General features: G+C 34.2%; 2 protein-coding genes across 5 annotated transcripts in view; one reads left to right on the forward strand and one right to left on the reverse strand.

Moving 5' to 3' along the window:
* The window catches only part of LOC107864246, a 14,066-nt gene extending 5,368 nt beyond the window's left edge, over positions 1 to 8,698 (forward strand). The window contains exons 2-25 of one of the 3 annotated variants that reach the window (XM_047409033.1): positions 2,501 to 2,709; positions 2,786 to 2,927; positions 3,139 to 3,244; positions 3,355 to 3,456; positions 3,545 to 3,604; positions 3,721 to 3,799; positions 3,873 to 4,020; positions 4,548 to 4,671; positions 4,768 to 4,948; positions 5,062 to 5,090; positions 5,192 to 5,340; positions 5,534 to 5,636; positions 5,708 to 5,803; positions 5,874 to 5,929; positions 6,012 to 6,135; positions 6,264 to 6,326; positions 6,405 to 6,464; positions 6,543 to 6,704; positions 6,833 to 6,906; positions 6,996 to 7,089; positions 7,178 to 7,314; positions 7,398 to 7,478; positions 7,623 to 7,728; positions 8,408 to 8,698. In XM_047409033.1, coding sequence (XP_047264989.1) covers positions 2,694 to 2,709; positions 2,786 to 2,927; positions 3,139 to 3,244; positions 3,355 to 3,456; positions 3,545 to 3,604; positions 3,721 to 3,799; positions 3,873 to 4,020; positions 4,548 to 4,671; positions 4,768 to 4,948; positions 5,062 to 5,090; positions 5,192 to 5,340; positions 5,534 to 5,636; positions 5,708 to 5,803; positions 5,874 to 5,929; positions 6,012 to 6,135; positions 6,264 to 6,326; positions 6,405 to 6,464; positions 6,543 to 6,704; positions 6,833 to 6,906; positions 6,996 to 7,089; positions 7,178 to 7,314; positions 7,398 to 7,478; positions 7,623 to 7,728; positions 8,408 to 8,479 — 2,364 coding nt within the window. In that variant the 5' untranslated portion in view covers positions 2,501 to 2,693 and the 3' untranslated portion in view covers positions 8,480 to 8,698. Of the gene's footprint in view, positions 1 to 2,500; positions 2,928 to 3,138; positions 3,245 to 3,354; positions 3,457 to 3,544; positions 3,605 to 3,720; positions 3,800 to 3,872; positions 4,021 to 4,547; positions 4,672 to 4,767; positions 4,949 to 5,061; positions 5,091 to 5,191; positions 5,341 to 5,533; positions 5,637 to 5,707; positions 5,804 to 5,873; positions 5,930 to 6,011; positions 6,136 to 6,263; positions 6,327 to 6,404; positions 6,465 to 6,542; positions 6,705 to 6,832; positions 6,907 to 6,995; positions 7,090 to 7,177; positions 7,315 to 7,397; positions 7,479 to 7,622; positions 7,729 to 8,407 lie in introns of all 3 variants that reach the window. The other 2 variants (XM_047409031.1, XM_047409032.1) reach the window with 2 other exon arrangements.
* Positions 8,699 to 10,183: 1,485 nt separating this feature from the next.
* LOC107864245 (heterogeneous nuclear ribonucleoprotein 1) lies at positions 10,184 to 15,914 on the reverse strand. 2 transcript variants are annotated; one of them, XR_001672599.2, is made up of 3 exons: positions 15,422 to 15,914; positions 11,102 to 12,412; positions 10,184 to 10,573 (listed from the first exon to the last, which is right to left on the reverse strand). XR_001672599.2 is itself a non-coding variant. In XM_016710576.2 (2 exons), the coding sequence occupies exons 1-2, from the start codon at positions 15,641 to 15,643 to the stop codon at positions 11,219 to 11,221; spliced, it is 1,416 nt and encodes a 471-aa protein (XP_016566062.2). In that variant the 5' UTR covers positions 15,644 to 15,914; the 3' UTR covers positions 10,874 to 11,218. The 2 variants fall into 2 exon arrangements, 1 of the variants encoding a protein (XP_016566062.2); XM_016710576.2 differs by lacking the exon at positions 10,184 to 10,573 and having other exon boundaries at positions 10,874 to 12,412.
* Positions 15,915 to 21,207: the final 5,293 nt, after the last annotated feature.

Here is a 21,207-nt window from a genome sequence, read left to right on the forward strand (position 1 = left end):
TTATAATTTATTATTGCTAAAACGAATGAGACCCCTTAAATTTGAGAGACTTAGGTGATTGCCTTTTCCTTTACAGGTAGTGCCGCCCCTGAAAGGATATAGTTTAAAATTATTAAATTTAAAAAAAAAATTTGTTAAATGTCGTGTCAAATTAAAATAACAAACAAATTGAAGCTGGAGAAGTAATGGTTTGTAGTCCCCATTGACTAAAGTTATATTTTCACTCCAAGACTTTTGCTAGTAGTTCAGTCTTCGTCTCATTTTATTTGTCCAAATTGAGATGATATAACTATTAAAAAAAAATAGCATAGTTAATTTATCATAATATTTCTATTAAATGATATTTATATTTAAATTTAAAGAAAAAATAATTAATGCAAAGGGTAAAATATGAAAAAAAAAATTGTCTTGTTTTGATAAGTAAAAAAAAAAAAGTAAAATAGGACACCAAATTAGAAAATTTGAGACGGATAAAATGGGACGGAGGGAGTATATTCAACTTTTTCTTGCAAATCCTCTCTTATATGAGTTTTGTGAGGTTATTATGTAGTGTAAAGATTTCAAAATATAAAACTAAATATTGGCATTGCATGGTTCCATCCTGAAAAATATATATATATATATATATATATTTGTACCTATCTTCTAGTTCCAAGAATAACAATAACACTACATATCTAACACTAATAATTTAGGGAAAGTTTGAGGTATTAATTCTATTTAACAAAAAAAAAAAAAAAAAAAAAGCAAAATGACAAGAGTCATTTTCGTTAATAATTCCTATAAGGTACATGTTTGTAATTGTTGTTAATACATAGTTGAGGATAAAAGTTAACATTTGGACGTGTTTACCTAAATAAACAAATAAAGAATTAAGAATTAAAGATTCCAAACCAAATCAATGTACAGAAACAATATATGACAATGCAATCACTTTCATTTCATACTCTAATATAGACCAATTATTCTTTAATAAAATTTAGAATTACTATTTTTACTCTAAACTATTTAAACATGTTGAAAGGAGTAGGAAAAGAAACAGACCCATCGTTATGTGGTCCTAAAGTGAATTTATTCTTAATGGAATAATATGTCGATATAATTGAACAAAAATGCAATTGGATTCTTGTCGATAGAATTGTCACATCTTGTTTGGTCTAGTACTCCTTAGTCTCAATTTGTTCGTATTTGACTGAACACGAAAAATATTTCAAAAGAAAAAAAGGAGAAATTTTGGCACCTTCGAATCATTTTATATGACGATATTTTCTTATATGTTTGTTCTAAGAAGAATACAATTATTTTTATATATGATTTTTGAACTTATTATTATACATTTAATAACATGCTATTATAACCTCTAGAAATCTCGTGGCATATATTTAAATTCACAAGTTTTAAAGACCTTTTTTTGTTCCCTTCAACTTCGTATCCAAATAAGTAGGACAATGTTTTGAGGGCGAATCCAACACCGATGCAATAATATTTTTGAAGGATTCGAACGACATAGAAAAACAAAACTATTATTACGAAATACGTTTGTAAGCAATCATCATTGTAGCTTAATTAGACAAATTCTTCAAAACCGTATGGCCATTTCAATTTTCTTAGGCGACTATGTGTGTGTCACACAGCTCAAGCCTATGGCACATATGGTTTGCTTTGGACCAACAGGCTTCACAGATTTGTTCTTTGGACTACGCCATTATCGAGCCCAAAAGCTCGCGTATTATGTGAACTTGAGCTATGTCTTATGAAACTCATTCACTTTTCTTTCTCATTCCGATGTGGCCATTCACCTAAAATGTCATGTGCTTTGGCCCAACAGGCCGAGAGCTATGCCATTATCGACGCCAAAAGTGTGTGTACTATGCGAACGTGATTTATACCTTACAAAACTCTTCACTTTCCTTTCCCAATCTAATGTGGAATCCTATTAAGATATCATGTTCGTCTCATCTTTAGAAGTTTGTTAGCCTAGAAGTCTGCTACTCCTGCTTGACCCCCTCCGTCTGGGGCGACATACTTTCTGTCAAACTTTCCTTTTTCTCTCTTAACTAGGTTGGTTCTGATGCATAGTCATGTGTCTAACAAGAAAGCTAAGAATGTACATTATGATCAACACTAAACTCAATTTTGGATTTTGTGAAAGTGTCATATTGATCTAGTTTGGATTGAGTTAGGTCCTGTATCCACTTTCTTAATGTAGTATTAGAGTCTTATATTTTAGACACATCCCTCATGTTGGTTTATCCAATATTTAGCCCCCATATTAAGTTATCCACATCCCAAATGTTCAGTCCTATGGTGTTAGAATCTCACTTTGGTTGCGGACATAGGTTGTAATCTCTTTATATGGTCTTAAACAATATTATTTACCGTTCATTTTCTTAACAGATTTCATGTTCATAGAGTAACTAATTAATCAGCTCTTACTTCAACATTCTATCATATAAATAAAAAGGGCAGCCCGGTGTACTAAAGCTCCCGCTATGTGCAGGGTCCAGGGAAGGGCCCCACTACAAGGGTGTATTGTACGCAGTCTTACCTTGTATTTCTGCCAGAGACTGTTTCCAAGGCTTGAAACCCGTGCCCTCCCAGGCACATGACAGCAACTTTACCGGTTACTCTTATCATATAAATGTCTCTAGCAAATCCCTTAATGATGATGTTAATAGGCTGTGTATGTTGAAATGGTGTATTTGACAGGTAACTTATCCAAACATGATGGAATTTTTTGAGAGTCTTGGTGTCGATATGGAGATTTCTGATATGTCATTTTCAGTGAGCTTGGATAAAGGCCATGGTTGTGAATGGGGTAGCCGAAATGGACTCTCTGGTCTATTTGCACAGAAAAAGAATGTCTTGAGTCCATACTTTTGGCAGATGATTAGAGAAATTATCAGGTTCAAGCAGGATGTCATAAGGTACCAATAACTTATTTATCTCTACATATGTGACTTCTTATCAGTATTTGTTATTATTTCAACAATGAGATCTCATTAGAAACTTAGCGCACAAAGTCTTATGGTTAAACTGACAAAATCATTCTGTTTTGCACAGTTTTCGTAGGAAAGAGTTGTTGTTTTTCGACGAAGTTTATTTTCTCATTAGTGTTCTTCTTCTTGTGCAATGCAGTTACCTCGAGGAACTTGATAACAATCCTGACATAGATCGCAATGAAACATTAGGACATTTTATTCAATCACATGGCTATTCGGAACTATTTCAGAAAGCTTATCTGGTGAGATATAGTTGTTCTGTCATTGCAGTTGATTTTTTCACATGTATAGTCAAGTGTGTTCATTCAAAAGATTAGTCTTGCTACAACCAATTCATGCATATGTGTCACAGGTTCCTATATGTGCTTCAATTTGGTCCTGCCCCTCGGACGGAGTAATGGGCTTTTCTGCTTATTCCATTCTTTCATTTTGTTTCAACCACCATCTTCTGCAGGTAGAGTTCCTTATAGCCAATTTGGATGCTTCTATATAAAATTCTATTGTTCTTGTAACTAAGAGTATTTTTTGTTCTTTCTTAACAGCTCTTTGGTCGCCCTCAATGGCTCACCGTTAGATGGCGATCACATACATATGTAAACAAGGTGGTATTTTTATTCTCTTAGTACCACAATATTTTACTGATCTCAACTGAAAAAACTCCAATGATTTGGTATGCTTCTATCTTCCTTTTGAGTTATTTGATTGGTATACAAATCAGGTCAAAGAGGAACTAGAGAAGAGAGGCTGTCAAATCAAAACTGATTGTGAAGTGGATTCTGTATCGACGAATCAAGAAGGTTTGAAACAAATGTTTTACTAGCCTCACCCTTGACCCACCCCTACATGATTCTAAAAGAAGCGGGCTTGCAGGTTGCACTGTAGCTTGCAGTGATGGCTCCAAAGAAGTATATGATGGATGCATAATGGCTGCTCATGCACCAGATACTCTGAGAATCTTAGGCGAAGATGCAACATATGATGAAACAAGAATACTGGGTGCTTTCCAATATGTTTACAGGTACTTTGCGCGCACGCCTATTATTTAAACTTTTTTCGAATTTGATTTTCTGATTCTACTTTGTTTTCTTGTTTGAGAAGTTCATCCCTTAAGCTGATATCGGTGATATGCATGGTTTCTCTTACTCTCAAAAATGAACATAAAAATCTATGTCCATGTTAGATAGTAGTATATGTTAGGATGAGATTATTGAAGAATGCATATTGAATGCTGAGATTATGCATTGGATATTTGTTGTAGATCCATAATCAAAACAAAGTGTGTGATTGATTTAACTTGTATCGTCAATTTTGGGTCTAATATCAAAAGTATCCAATTTCTGCATACATTAAGGACTATTTTCGTTGAAGGGTATATATCAAGGATTAATTTCTATTCATGAATACGTTGTGAAGAGCAGAATGTTAAGTTGAAGAGAATGAATCTTCTTGACAAATTCTCGGGCCTTATTATCTAGCTTTGAACCAAAGTTTTATGACGATTTATTATCTCAACATGCACGCTCATATTCTATTCCTCTACGACAGTGATATTTTCCTCCATCGTGACAAAACCTTCCTGCCTCGCAACCCAGCAGCATGGAGCTCATGGAATTTTCTGGGAACCCTGAATGGTAGATTATGTGTGACATATTGGCTCAATATACTCCAGGTATATGATGCATGTCCTTTCTCGAATGTTATTCAGTAAGGAAGTTTTTTCTCTTCTTAACTGTCTTCGTATCTTTGGGAATGTGTAAACCAACAGAACCTTGGTGAGACAGAGCAGCCTTATTGTGTAACTCTTAATCCTCCTCACACACCCGAGCATACGTTACTTAAGTGGACCACCGGCCATCCAGTACCCTCGGTTGCTGCATCAAAAGCTTCATCCGAGCTAAATCAAATCCAAGGAAAGAGAGGAATATGGTTTTGTGGAGCGTATCAAGGTGCTCTATAAAGTTTTCTGATTTTCTTATCGTTGCTTCCTTTAGTGCACGAAGTTTACTGCCACTTTGGCTTTCACCGCTCATTGATGTTATATTTATTGCAACATTTTCAGGCTATGGCTTCCATGAAGATGGACTAAAGGTAGTACTATATCCTGCCAACATGTCCCAAAAGGAGAAGACATAATAATCCATGGACATGATAAAATGTGTGGATAATAATCTATCTTTGCTGCTTCTCAGGCAGGTGCTATTGCTGCACAAGGTCTGCTTAAGAGAACCTATAGTGTCCTGAACAATCCGAAACACATGGTACCTACCTGGACAGAAACAGGAGCACGCCTCCTCGTTACTAGATTTCTCAAGAGTTTCATCGCGACAGGATGCATAATGTGAGTTATAACAATTTCACATTGTATAGGTTTAGTTCCAAAATGGTTATATTTAACAGCATGGTATTTCTATCCAGCCAGTTTCAGAAAAAGTGCTTTTATTATGCTTCTGTGACTATCCATTCTTTTATATACTTAACAACATACACGAATCATGCATGCATTGTTCTTAGACTATATTTTTTGTGCTCAGCCTGTTAGAAGAAGGGGGTACGATGTTTACATTCGAAGGAACAGAGAAGAAAAGCTCTCTCAAAGTTTATCTTAGAGTTCATAGTCCACAATTTTACTGGAAGGTACAAGTGATCGAGCCACTGTGGATTCTCCGATATGGACAGATTTTTTTGACATAAACTAACTTTTACAGGTTGCAACTCAAGGTGACTTAGGCCTTGCTGATGCTTTCATTCATGGAGACTTCTCTTTTGTTGATAAGAACGGCGGTCTTCTTAATCTTTTCATGGTGAGAAAATGACTCTATTTCATTGTCAACAGCTTATTCTTGGTACTTGGCATCCTAAATTCTTTTACAGATTTTTGTTAACAACAGAGATTTGAAAGCATCTGTCACGAGGTCTAGTAAGAGAAGGTAAACAGTTTATAGAAATTATAATCAGGACATTGCAACTTCTGTTCATATGTTAAAATTTTTCCATGCATTTGCTCTCTAGAGGCTGGTGGACACCGCTGCTTTTTACAGCTGCAGTATCATCCGCAAAGTATTTCATTCGACATGTTTCAAATCAGAACACCCTAACTCAAGCTCGTAGGAACATTTCTCGTCACTATGATCTGGTAAATAACTTGTATAGTATAGTCAAGATCATAGTGAATCTTGCTGTATTCTTGTGACTTCCTCATCTTACATAGGTCTATGGCTTCAACAGTAGATTGATAAGTATATTTATCGCTTTTTTTTCCAGAGTAATGAACTCTTCTCGCTCTTTCTAGACGAAACAATGACATATTCGTGTGCAATTTTTAAGGTAAGAGCTCTAAGTTGCATCTTCTTTTCTTTAATCTTATTCTTAAGGTGATCTTTTTTTCTTTCGTAATTGTTCTAGAGTGAAGAGGAGGACCTGAAAGTTGCACAGGAGAGGAAGATTTCTCTTCTCATTGAAAAGGTAAGTCGTCAACAAAGTAAATCCCTCATCTCTACATAATTTTCAAGCCTAACTTGATTCCGATTCCGATCTATTTAGGCAAAAGTTAAGAAGGAACATCACATTTTAGAGATCGGATGTGGTTGGGGAAGTTTGGCTGTGGAAGTTGTTAAGAGAACAGGATGTAAATATACCGGTATCACTCTCTCCGAGCAGCAACTGAAGTATGCACAGTTAAGAGTTCAGCAAGCAGGCCTTCAGGTACATAACTTCAGATAATAACAACACGATGCATGGCGTCACTTAACCTTGAGATTCACAGACGAACATGGTTTATGATCTGTTAAAGAGTTGGTACTAAATAAAATCCAAATGAAATGTATTCACAGGATCACATAACATTTCTCCTATGTGACTATCGTCAGCTACCAAATATGTCTCGATATGACAGGATTATATCATGGTAAGTTGTAGCATACCTGAATTAGGTAATTTCATAATACTTATTACAAGTCGAGCCTGTGTAATAATAGTACGAATAATCATGCTCAGCGAGATGCTAGAGGCTGTTGGTCACGAGTTTATGGAGGAGTTCTTTCGTTGTTGTGAATCTGCACTAGCAGAAAATGGCCTTCTTGTTCTGCAGGTAATGAATTTAAGTGATCTTCACTCTTCTGTTGCCTTTCTTTCTTTATGCTGCTTTTCACGAGCGTTGCCCCTTGCCCCTTGTTTAGTTCATTTCAATACCAGACGAGAGGTATGATGAATACAGGCAGAGCTCGGACTTCATAAAAGAGTACATATTCCCCGGTGGATGCTTGCCTGCACTAAGTCGAGTAACATCAGCCATGGCTGCTGCCTCCAGACTATGGTAACAAAGAGTTGATTTCGCAATTTGGCACTAGCATGCTCTCTCTTTTTTAAAGACCAAACTGACAAACGATGCAAATGCAGCGTTGAGCATCTGGAAGACATAGGAATCCATTACTATCAAACGCTGAGATGCTGGCGGAAAAACTTCCTGGAAAAACAAAGGTAACAAGATCAAGATCAATCTATGGACTTCTAAGTTGTGTTTAACATGCTTCCCCTCATGAAGCATTTTGTAGCTTGTTGTAAAGTAAAATACTAGATCATTTCTAGACTCTGATACTGGAGCTTTAATAACTTTGTCACTAGCCAAATTCATGCGTTGGGATTCGATGACAAGTTCATCCGGACATGGGAGTACTACTTCGACTACTGTGCTGCTGGATTTAAAACGTGCACGCTAGGAAATTATCAGGTATGTTGAGAAACCTTCGAAAATATTTCTACGGGAAAACCGCTAGTTATGTCAATTTACCGTCTTTGATTGGACATAAAGTTTTGATAACATAATTGTAATGGAGAGAAAGAGGTGGTTTTATGTTCACGGGCAAACACGGGATATTCACAAAGGGGTTCGTCATCTACTATATACACATCAAAAAAAAAAAAAATCCTTGTATACGCGGTGTGCTTTTCTAGCGAATGAACCCCCTCCACCCCTCTAGCTCCACACATAAAAACATTCTAGTTCATACCAAATGCACCTTGACAAAAGCAAATGAACCCCCTCCACCCCTCTAGCTCCACACATAAAAACATTCTAGTTCATACCAAATGCACCTTGACAGATGGCCTCCATCAACACGTTGGTAGCTCCAAAAATGTTGTCGCACGAATGTCCAAACCCTACAAAAAAAGTGCACTATATTTGAAGGATCCGGCACGCATCTGTCGACATTTTTGAAGAGTGCGAGCTGTGCTACTACTTTATCTAAGATCATGTGCTTATAATATAGCAATGAGATTTACTCTTATCAAACTTGAAGCCAAAATCTCACAACATGTACAAGATGTTCACTTTACTAAAAAAATCTTGAAATTGCTCAACAAAATTTGAGTTGCAAGAGTACTTAATGGTGCTCCATTTTTGGTAGATTGTATTCTCAAGGCCAGGCAATGTTGCAGCATTTGGTGATCCTTATAATGGTGTGCCCTCAGCTTATTAGCATATCTTTGTTTGCAATATCAAGTAGGCTCGTCCTCATAAAGGTTTATGAGTTTTCATATAAATTATTGTATAATAAGAACCTCCATTTGCAAATAGATTGTTTCCTTATTACACTAAAAGAAAACCTTAAAGCCATGATAGAAGTAACAGTGGCTTATTCTTTCTGTAATTCTCTCATACCGTATTGGGAGTGATAATAAATCATTCTTTAATGTGATTTTGATTGGTTGCAGCTTATTGAACAATTTCCAATTGTTCTTAGTTTTGTTCATGTTCCGCAGGTCAATTTTTTTGAAAAAATACCTATTCTGTCTAGAAAAGCAAATACCTTTAAAAAGTAAGTGAAAATGGAAAAATAAATTTTACTAGCGACATTACAATGTGTTCTCCGCCCTCCCTTCCATACCCCTGCCCTCACTACTTTCCCTTAAATATTGACTAAATTATACTCCTATATAAATATTGTTAGAATAATATTTTTTACTTACATACGAACACAAAAGTAAGTTAGAAATTCAATTATTTTCCTTTAAAATAATTTTCATGAAAATATTCCTTCCTACCGAACACACACACACCATAAATGGCAAAAATTGAGTTAATTGAAAGGAAGCCACGCTCATTAAATCATAGTATTTCAATTGTTGTAATTCCGTCGACATGCTTATTTGCTTGTTACATAGTCCATCACCCCTACCACCACCACAAAGGTTTTGACACATTCAATTTTCACACTCACTTGTGTGGTGCCTAATATTACACCAAGTATGGAGGCCAACATCTATCTTTTAATGAAGGCAACTAGACTATGAACAATACTTTAAAATGGTAATAAACGACCAGGAACAAAGCAGGACGAGCTTGAAAGAAGTGCTTTTCTTTCCTGCTTCCCAAATAATCAACGAGACAAATAGTAAATGGCAAGTACACTAGCACAAAATCATCACCCCCAAAAAAACATTGCAACTCTTAACTCCATCCGCAAAATTCCTAGAGCAAACTAGAACATCAGTATTTAAATGGTGAATGATAATGTGGCGACCCAACATCCCGGAGTTCCAGGCTGTGGGGGTTGGCCTTGAGGGTTAACGCAAGAGAGATTTCTCGTTCACCAGAAAGAATGCATTCACAAAGCCCTCAGAGCCTTGTTTACGAAATGAGTCAAAGGAGCCAGTAGATATGTTATTCGGGTGTTGTTACAGGGAAGGTAACAAATGTAGCAGATGATTATACATCTGACATTTAGCCCCTACGGGAAGTGTCAAGACAACTACTAGAATGAAACATGCGGCAATGGAGGGATACGCCAGACAGTCTGAAATTTTCATCCATATGAAGAAAGACCATAGATGGAAACTTGAACTTACATCAACCTAAGAAGAAAGGAAACTAGCTACTTTGGAGGCCAATCCGGGAGGGAAAGATTACCACACGTTTTCAAAAGGGAATATGATCGTCTAAAACAAGGCAATCTCCGATATAAAGCTCAAGCAACTAACAAACTTCAAGCACAACTCAGGATTCTAGTTTGACGAAAAGGCAGTATGCTAAATAAGTTACCCTGCTGATATAAACCAACACATCAGCGAGAAAAGAGTTGTAGATGGTAAGTCTGAATCATCTTACACTAATAATGTGACTTGCCGGTATAAAAGGTTAAAACTGAATTCTATTTCTATAAGAGGCACAAAGTACTAAGTTATCCTAGGAAAAGAATATATTGTATTAAAAAAAATGTTTCAAACCTAAAGAAGAAATTCTGCAAGTTAAATTGTCAAAGTACCTAATCAAATTATTGACACACTCTAAAAGGCTATGTCTCCAGGTTCGCAAGAACCAATACGACACTCAACAGCAGTTGGATGCAACATATACCGAGTGGATAGCTGTTAGTCTCGACCCTGCACAAAATACAACTCGGCAGCGCCTGCTTGGCCTTGGTCTGCTTCACCACGACAACTTGCAGGGCAATACCCCATCAAACAAGCCAATCCAAAGTAAGATACCTTTCTTTACTAAACATCTCCAGCACCCAGGTCGTATTTATCTCCGAGTGGATTGTTCATCACATTCAGTATTCAGGCCTCTCCTCCTGTACAACACAAGGTCAAATACAGGGGGAAATGATTATGCCATTCTCAAAATTCAACTACCACTAACATTATCGCTATCCATTACGTACTGATCTACCAAGTCTGCTACAACTGCTCTCCTATCAGTAAGTAGCACCACCAAATCTCATAGTCCAACTACATCACACAAAGAAAAATAGAAAGTGTTCTATTCTTCTTTTTAACTTTTCCTATTTAAGTAATATATGTAAAATAGCACCAAAGCATCCTCCTGCTTCAAAAGACAGGTTAAAATCCACTTCAAATACTAACTCCCCAACTGATGGCTCAAACCAAAAAGTAAATTCAAGCAAGTTTAACATAAGCCAATATATCTGTGACTATGAAAACAAATGAACCGCATCAACTAACAAACACAACCATAAGCAAGCGAGATAAATACTGCACTTAACAACAATAACACGAAATAGGTAATACTAGCGACAATACTAGTTATTATAAACTAGAAAATAAGTACTTCAAACTACTAGGGATTCAAGCAATCCAACCCGTCTCATTTAGCAGGTTACACCTGCAAGAGCAGCACTCTGCCTGTGAAACACAAAAGTGATGCAAAACTCTCCAGTAAAAGAGATGGAAGTCTTAGACAACACAAAGCATCTCATTCACTGCTGTTGAGCTTGCCGACTGGGGGCACCTCCATATCCACCACCATATCCAACTTGGCCACCATGAGCCCCATTTGGTGGAGCACCATAATTACCAGAACTTTGCGAGTTATCAGATCTCCATGTTGCATTCCCATAGCTAGAGTTTCCACTTGCATCACCATAGCCACTGTTCATGTAACCCCCAGCACCTGACTGCATGTCTCCTGCAGCACCACCTCCAACAGGTGAATTACCGCTAGGAGCACCACTGGCACGTCCAACAGCGCCATAACCGGATTGATTTCCATAAGCACCATCATTTCCAGCATAACCACCATAACCATAACCTTGATTTCCATATCCAGTCGTTCCAGTTGGAGATTGACCAGATCCTCCGCTAGCAGGTCCACCAGCAGCACCTGCAGCACCCCAAGGAGCATTACCATATCCCATATTCCCATAACCAGAAAGACCCTGAGAGCCCCATGTGCTTCTTGGTCCACCCGCTGGACCACTTCCATAACCAGCACTGGCCGCATTTGGATTACCATAGGCAGCAACTGCGGCAGCACCATAGCCAGGATTGGCACCGCCATAGCCCGGATTTGCTCCGCCATAACTTCCATAACCACCATAACCCATACCGTTATTGGATGGTCCATAGCCGTAACCGGGGGTACCATACCCAGATGAACCATAAGGATAGCCACCTCCAGCATTTTGAGTTTGCATGTACCTGTTGGAATCCATTCTACTGTCATAAGAACTGGAATTGTTACCTGATGCACCATACCCCGGATAACTTCCACCCCCCATACCACTACCGCCTCCACTGCTCATGGAACGCCCACCAGCACCAGGATTAGCATCTTTAGGAAGAGCTTTCTTTACTTCTACCTGTTTACCATTCAGATCATGGAAGGTCTTCTGTAAAACTCTATCTACTGCATCTTCAGAGTCAAATGAGATGAAGCCAAACCCACGAGGTCGGTTGGTCTGCTGGTCATACATAATTACTACATCAGTGACACTACCAAAACTTTCAAAATATTGTCTGAATCCGTCCTCAGTCAAAGTGGGAGGCAATCCCCCAACAAAAATTTTCTTGGTCCTTGTACTTCCACCACCTCCAAAATTTCTGCCACTATTTGAGTTTCCAGATTTTGAACCCTGCTGCTCCTCTCTTGACAAAGCCCTCTTAGCATCAACCTACACAAGAAATATGTCAGCTAATCCAAAATAGAAGCATACATGAAAATAACACCTCCCAGAAGATCACCAAGAAATATCTTACAGCAATCAGGTTATATCCATGAATCACATTTATGTCACAGATAACCACTACAGAACCTTGTGAGATCCTGTTAGGGGTGATCGAAATGAATACAACAATAGATCAGATACAGCAACAATACAATGAGAGAGTTAAGCGACATTGGAACATGCTTTTTCCTCAGAAATTTTGAAGAATCCATTCAGAGTTTTCAAAATATCTTTTTAAGGGTGAAGTTCTTAAAGTCACTTTTTTGGACCAACAATTATTTGCACTCTTAAGCACCAAACTGTAAAAAAACAAATCACCACAATTCCTTCAGCACTCACACTATTTCCATTCATCCATTGTCATTTAAATGGGCTCCAAGCATCTAACAAAAACACCAGCTTATCCACAACAACAAGACAAAATTAACTAACAGTTACAGGAACTTTTAGTTAATTCACTTCTTTATTTATTAGGAATTACATATATCTTCATAGGTACTAACTAAGTCACTTGAAGAGTTGAAATGCCATCAAATAAAACAAAGAACATATCTGCAGCAGAAGTAGTCAGTACAATGGATAATAAAGGAGAAAACAGGGGTAACAGTACAGACACACACTCTCATAACATATCAGCATTCAGCACACAAACAAAACATAAGCATGCTAAATTTATAGCTGACAAACTAGTGAACAGTCCAAACAGCAACAAAGGTAAGCAACTACCAAGAATATAAGGCAGAAAATATAGTTAAACCGACACCTAAACGAAAAAGCAAACAGAAAAACAAGAATACACACAAGTCCGAGAAAATCCACAAATGGAGCCAAAAAAATCTCAATATACAGTCATCTATGACATAAACCTTCACTCCAATCCTAAAATAAGGCCCAACTCAACTCCAGCACCGAGAATCAAGGAATTACAGAGCAGTCAGATGCCAAATATGGGAGAAAGCCATAATAAAGCATAACAAATAGTTCTGAGGTTAAAACTCGATGTATCAATGAAATGTCAAATCTTGAAGAACCCAACAAAGCCTAAACTAAAGCACTAAAAACGCACCAAATTCAAGGAAATACAGAACACCCACAATCAAAATTAGAGAAATTACCAGCAAATATAGCTGAAATAAAAACCCACAATCAAGTGATCTCAAAAAAACAATGATATGCACTTACCCAGAAACCAAATTAGTGAAAACCTCAACCTCACAAACGAAGCAAGAAAATTGAAGGTCTAAAAACATAAATTTCCACTAATCTAGGAAACATATCTCACTGTACAGCCACCAATGACATGTTCATCTTGAAGAACTCTATCAAGCCTAAGCAAGCACAAACAAGTAAATCTCAAAACACACTAACCAACAAAATACAATACACTTACCCAGAAGCCAAATTAGCTAGAACACACTAGCAACCAATCCAAAAAAGAACTAGAAATCAATGAAATACACTTGCCTGAAACCAAAATCAGCTAGAACCCCCACAAACAATTAATCTAAAAAACTACAATCAATGAAATACACTTACCCAGAACCCTAGCTAGAATCCACAGCAATCAAACTAAAAAACACTATAATCAACTAAATATAATTGCCCAGAACCAAAATTAGTGAAAACTCCACATACAAAGCAGGAACGTCCAAACAAGTAAATTTCTACAAATACAGGAAACAAAGCTCACCGTAGAGAGCGCTATCAAACCTAAGATAGAACCCACAAACAATAAATCTCAAAGAATAATAATCAACAAAATGCACTTACCCAGAAGCCAAATTAGCTAGAACCCACAAGCAAGCAATCAAAAAGTACAATACACATTGGTTAACCGCAAAAAAATTGAGCTATAATCAACAAAATACATTTACCCATAAGCCAAATTAGCTAGAACCCACAAGCAATTAATGTAAAAGTACAATACACATTGGTTAACCGTAAACGCAGCTGAAATTGAGCTATAATCAACAAAATACACTTACCCAGGAGCCAAATAAGCTAGAACCCACAAATAATTATTCTCAGAACACATCAATCAACTACATAAACTTAACCAGAAACAAAATTAGCTAGAACCCATCAATAATTATTCTCAAAACACAACAATCAACTATATAAACGTACCCAGAAACCAACAATAAAAACAATAACAGACCAAGTGTATTCCCACAAAGTGGGGTCTCTGGGGATGGGGAGGGTAAAATGTACGCAGTCCATAAACGTACCCAGAAACCAAATTACCTAAAACCCGCCAACAATTATCCTCAAAACACAACAACCAACGAAATAAACTTACAAAATTAGCTAGAACCCACAAACAATTATTCTCAAAACACAACAATCAACAAAACAAACTTAACCACAAAACAAATTAGCAAGAACCCACAAACACTTAATCTCAAAACACAACAATCAACAAAACAAACTTAACCACAAAACAAATTAGCAAGAACCCACAAACAATTATTCTCAAAAAAACAATAACCAACAATATAAACTTACTAAATTAGCAAGAACCCACAAACAATTATTCTCAATAACACAACAATCAACAAAACAAACTTAACCACAAACCAAATTAGCAAGAACCCACAAACAATTATTCTCAAAACACAACAATCAACAATATAAACTTACTAAATTAGCTAGACCCCACCAAACAATTATTCTCAAAACACAACAATCAACAAAACAAACTTACCCTGAAACCAAATTAGCAAGAACCCACAAACAACTATTCTCAAAACACAACAATCAACAATATAAACTTACTAGATTAGCAAGAACCCACAAACAATTATTCTCAAAACACAATAATCAACAATATAAACTTACTAAATTAACTAGACCCCACCAAACAATTATTCTCAAAACAAATTAACCCAAAAACCAAAATAATGACCCCCCCCCCCCCCCCCACAAAAAAAGGGTAAATTTTTACAAAATCCTCACCGTACGGCCATCAATGACATGTTCATCTTGAAGAACTCTATCGAGAACATTAGGATCTGCAAAAACAACAAAACCGAAACCTCTAGGCTTCCCAGAGATCTTGTCCCTCATAACAACTGTCTGCAAGACATCACCATAACCTTGAAAATACTCCTTAAGTTTCTCCTCACTTGTCTCCCATGATATCCCACCAATAAATAGCTTCCCTTGATCAGAATCCATTGAGGGTTTTTCTCTCTCAAGAGGAGCGCCGACTTGGGAGTTTTGAGGGAAGGAGGAAAAAGGGCAAAAATAAGGGTTAACAAAAAGAGAAGAAAGCAGGGGGCTGGGGGAGGGCGTGGGGGTGGGGGTGGGGATGGGGAGGAATGGACGGTTGAGATTTAATGTGATGAATTTTGGTGTTATTTGATGAGTTGTATAGTACTCCTAAGATATTTTTTCTTCTAACAAAGTATGTGACTATGTACTAACGTCATTCGTCATTTTAGTGTTTGTTTTACTTTTTTTTGTTTTCCTTGTTTTAAAAAGAGTGTTTTTTTTTTCATTTTTTGACAAAGAAAAAAAAACTTTCGCGTTCAAAGAGTATAGGTGTTTACTATAGAAAAAATAAAAAATTATCTCAATTAGATTTAAACTCGAGCATATCTACCAATAAATAGCCTTAAGATCAACCTAAATACTAATGCACCTAACCAACTTCTTGTTTAGTGGGTGCTTTTATATAATTTATACCTATTTTCATATATTTTTATACAATTATATCTATTTTTCGTCGAGTTTCGTGGATGCCGGAGTATCCAAAAATTATGTGAAGATCCTCTCCTGGGATATGCATAGATGTTTCAATGCAAAGGTGTGAGAGATTGGTTGCGGATGGATTTAAGACTCAGGTGAGGTAGAGATAGACCAAAGAAATATTAGAGGAATGTGATTAAACAATATATAGAGCAGTTACAGCTTTCCGCGAATGTAATTTTAGATAGGAAGGTGTGGAGGACACAAATTATGGTAGAAGGTTAGTTAAAATGTGTGCTTTGTTTTGTTGTCTATACTAGTAATCGTGGTGCTATACTTAGGGGTCGTTTGGTTTGAAAACAAGTTATACCGGGATTAATTATGCTGGGATAAGTTATACTGAAATTAGTTGTGGTGGGATAAGTTATGCTGGTATTATTTTTTAGTGATTGTTTGGTTTGTGGTACTAAAAATAATATATAGTGCATTGTTTGTAAAAATATATTGTTTGTTTACAAAAATAACTCTCGCTTTAGTTAATTATTTTTATGTTTGTATTTATATGGTTTTTGTTTGTATTTATATGATTTTTTTTCCTTGCCATCAAATTAAAAATTCATATGTCTCTTTTACATAGTTAGAATATATCTCTTTTACATAGCTAAAAATTCATATGTCTCTTTTCCCATCAATATATTATTTGTATTTATATTTTTTTTCTCTTTTTCCCATCCGTAACTATGGTCATTGGTTCTCATCGTCTATCTCAGCTGGTGTGTTAAGTCCATGGTTCAGTCTATCAATTTAGTAGATATCAAGAGCCTAGCAGCAGCAAGCAGAAGCGGCATATATATATATATATATATATATATATATATATATATGAGAAAGTGGAAAGAAAATGGTTTGGAGGTATTTTTGTCATTTATAATTATATCCAAGGATAAATTAACTTGGGATAACTTATACCACCAAATATGTGGTATAACTTATCCCGAGATTATTATTAGTCCCGGGATAAGTTATCCCGAGTATTGCCAACCAAACAATGTATAAAAAAGTTTATCCCGGGATTATTTTTTTATCTCGAAATAATTTACCTTAGTACCTCACACCAAACGACCCCTTGTAGTTTTTTGTGATATTTGTTGGTTCGAGCAAGTTAAGGATAATATTATTTTGTGGTAGTCTTGTTTTGTTACTATACTCCTTCCGTTTCAAAATAGTTGGTCTTTTTTGACTTGGCACTCCCTTATAAAACATTTATTAGGGGTTTATTTTATCAAATTAGCCTTATTAATTATGCTTTGAAAATATAAATTTGAGTAAATATATTTTGTTTAGTCATTTAATATTGAGGATAGTATTAAAAGAATATAACAAAATACTCTTGATTTTATTAAAAGGGACAACTAAATTGTAATAAATATTTTTAGAAAAAAGGTCAACTAAAACGAAACGGAGGAAGTAGGTTGTTGTGATACTACTTATTGCTTCTTGTTCTTATATTGCGTCCTTTTCCAGATTAGTTTTGACTTGAGTTGGACGTCTATCGGAAATGAATTTTCTACTTCACATATGAGTTAGAGGAGTAAATTGTGTACATTTTACTCACCTCAAATCTCATTTTATGGGAAAGTTGATGTTTTTTTTTTTTTAACAACTCTTAATTTCAATTTTTTATAAAACGGATTTAAGATTACAAAATCAAGAGGTATTTTGATTGTTGATTTAAGACCATAAAAATTACAACTCAAATTTGCTTGTGTTGACTAATTATATTGATATTGACACCAATTTAGTACTACAATAAATTTAAGCTTTTTTATCTTTTGTATATATAACCATTTGGTATTCGATATAATACTCACTTACATAATTAATCTTAACTTTTTTTATCTTTGTATATATAACCATTTGGTATTCGATATAATACTCACTTACATAATTAATCTTAATTTATGTTGTGCTAGACGTTTGTTTCAGTTGTTTTAACCGTGATTTTATTATATCATCCCCAATTAATCATTATAAGTTATTTATGTATTAAAAAATTAATAATATTTAATTAAAAAAATAAATGACATATTTGCCTGCACTGGTTTCGACCAATGCTTTGTCGTTTACTATATTATCCCTAATTGCTCTGTGATTTACTATATTACTCCTAATTAATTATTATAAGTCATTTATATATTAGAATTAATAACTTTTTTATTATATTACCCCTAATTAATTATTATAAGTCATTTATACATTAGAATTAATATATTTAATTAAAAATTAGAAATTTATGACGTTTGTTTCAGCTGCTTTAATCGTGATTTTACTATATCATTCCTAATTAATTATTATAAGTCATTTATGTATTAAAAATTAAAAATAGATGACATGTCTGCCTATATTACCCCTAATTGCTTCGTAATTTACTATATTACCCCTAATTAATTATTATAAATTATTTATATATTAGAATTAATAATATTTTTTTCTATATTACCCCTAATTAATTATTATAAGTCATTTGGTTTCGACCACTGCTTCGTCATTTACTATATTACCCTTAATTACTCCATGAATTATATATTACCCCTAATTAATTATTATAAGTCATTGATATATTAGAATTAATAATATTTTTTATTATATTATTCCTAATTAATTATTATAAGTCATTTATATATTAGAATTAATAATATTTAATTAAAAAATAGATATTTATGACATTTGTTTCGACCACTTTAACCGTGATTTTACTATATCATCCCTAATAAATTATTATAAGTCATTTATATATTAAAAAATTAGAAATATTTAATTAAAAAAATAGATGACATGACTGCCTATATTACCCCTAATTGCTCCGTGATTTATTATATTGCCCCTAATTAATTATTATAAGTCATTTATATATTAAAATTAATAATATTTTTTTACTATATTACCCCTAATTAATTGTTATAAGTCATTTATATATTAGAATTAATAATATTTTAAAAAATAGATATTTATGACATTTGTTTCAGCTTCTTTAACCGTGATTTTACTATATCATCCCGAATTAATTATTATAAGTCATTTATGTATTAAAAAATTAATAATATTTAATTAAAAATAGATGACATATCTGCCTATATTACCCCTAATTACTCCGTGATTTACTATATTGACCCTAATTAATTATTATAAGTCATTTGTGCATTAGAATTAATAATATTTTTTACTATATTACCCCTAATTAATTATTATAAGTCATTTATATATTTGAATTAATAATATTTAATTAAATCAATGTACATTTATGTTTGTATCTCATCAATATCAAATTTTAATGCTAAAAAATATTTATAGTGTTGGATCCGTGCTGATACGGGCCATGCACCTCTAGTATAAAAATAAAAGCTTAAAAGTTTTTTTTTTAAAAGAAGTTATTTCTAAAGTTTATTAAAAAGGTTCTAGAGCAATATTTCAAAGAGAGGAAAAATTTTGACAAATTGAAAACTGAAAATGTATTTTACTCGAAACTTTAAAGTCAATTATTTAGAATAATCTGGGTTAAACGTGAATATGAATTTATGTCATTTTTTATGAGAAGATAGGATACAATTAGTGTATTTATAGAGCATGAATTATTTCAAACTAATTATTTAATTTACTGACAAACATGAATTTTTGGTTAAGCTAGAGTTAAGGAACATGGTAATTGGTTACCTCTAATAATGCTCAAGTGAAAAATCACAGAAGATGCAAAGATAAAAGTGAAAAGTGAATAATTTAGAAATGGGACAAAAGCATATGCTATAAAATTATGTGTTTTTTCACAAAGAATTGAAGTTGGCTACGTGGCATTTGTTGGAATGTTGAGTGATTTATGGATTCTCAAATATTTGATGCAAAGTGTAAAATAATGTATGGTGATCGAACATCATAATGGGTAATTACTGAACAAAAAAGAAGAGAAAAAATATAAAGTGGCCATTAAAATTGTCCCAAATTTTTAAAAAGACATCTAAAGTTTGTGAATGACCTATTATCTCATAAATTAATATAAATAGTTATAAATACATCATTTTAATTAATTTTTCGTCAATATTTATATTCACACAACAGAGCACGTATAAGACTAAAAAAATTATTGCAACCACACTTTTTATGTATGTTCTAATTTATATATATATTTTTTGTTTCTTTCTTCTTCTTCGTTAATAGTGTCTAGTTCCTCCCCCCCTCGTCTTATTCTCCATTAATGGAATGATGATGTATTTATCATGGTGGGTATTTATTTTTCGATAAAAATAATAAAGATATTAAAATAAGATCGGTAAGAAGGAGATGGTATGTTAGCGGTCCTTTTTTCGGCGAAAAGATATTTTTCGACATTAAAAAAGTGATGAAATTTTGTCGGATTGTAGATTATAATGGTGGAAGAAATCAATGTCAAAGTGAGACAAAAATTTAACGAATCAAATGAATTCGAAAAGTTAGGTTCAATTTTAATTTGCTAAACTCACTACAATTGTGGAAGCTAAGACAGAGGAAGAGAGAAACGAAGGAGAACAAGATTAGTTGAAGAAAAGAAGGGCGGGGGTATTGACTACGCGGAGGGAAGGAATTGGGTAAAAGAGAGAAGAAAGTCAAATTGTAAGAGATAAAAAAATAAATAAAAAAAATAAAAAATATATATATTTATAAATAAATTAACACGTGTCAATCAGTGATGGGCGTGTTTAGTATTTATTTTTCAGAAACTGAAATTGATTTCAAAAAAATGTATTAATATTATTTCAAAATTATTTAAAGGTAATAGAATGCCGCAAATTTTAAATATTTTTTTAAAATTTAAAATAACTTTAGAAGTCAATGTTTTCAAAGTAGTGGATGAGATATATAATAGTAGTATCATAGACTAGCTAGTGGAAAAAGACAAAAGTATACAAAAAGCGATTTCATATATTAATTTTGTCAACATCAATTTGTGTAAATACGAGTACTTAATTCACATAATCTATTCAAAATTTTAGCAATTTAGTAGAGCTACTTTTTGTATTACT

This window comes from Capsicum annuum, chromosome 3, assembly GCF_002878395.1.
Source record: "Capsicum annuum cultivar UCD-10X-F1 chromosome 3, UCD10Xv1.1, whole genome shotgun sequence".
NCBI lineage: Eukaryota > Viridiplantae > Streptophyta > Magnoliopsida > Solanales > Solanaceae > Capsicum > Capsicum annuum.

What these genes read in the sequence shown, in the direction of transcription:
- LOC107864245 (XM_016710576.2), bottom strand. Translation starts at nt 15,643, where the DNA reads ATGGATTCTGATCAAGGGAAGCTATTTATTGGTGGGATATCATGGGAG. An exon ending in ATGTCATTGATGGCCGTACG is followed by an intron (nt 12,413 to 15,421) that starts GTGAGGATTTTG and finishes TTTCTTGTGTAG; the next exon opens with GTTGATGCTAAGAGGGCTTT.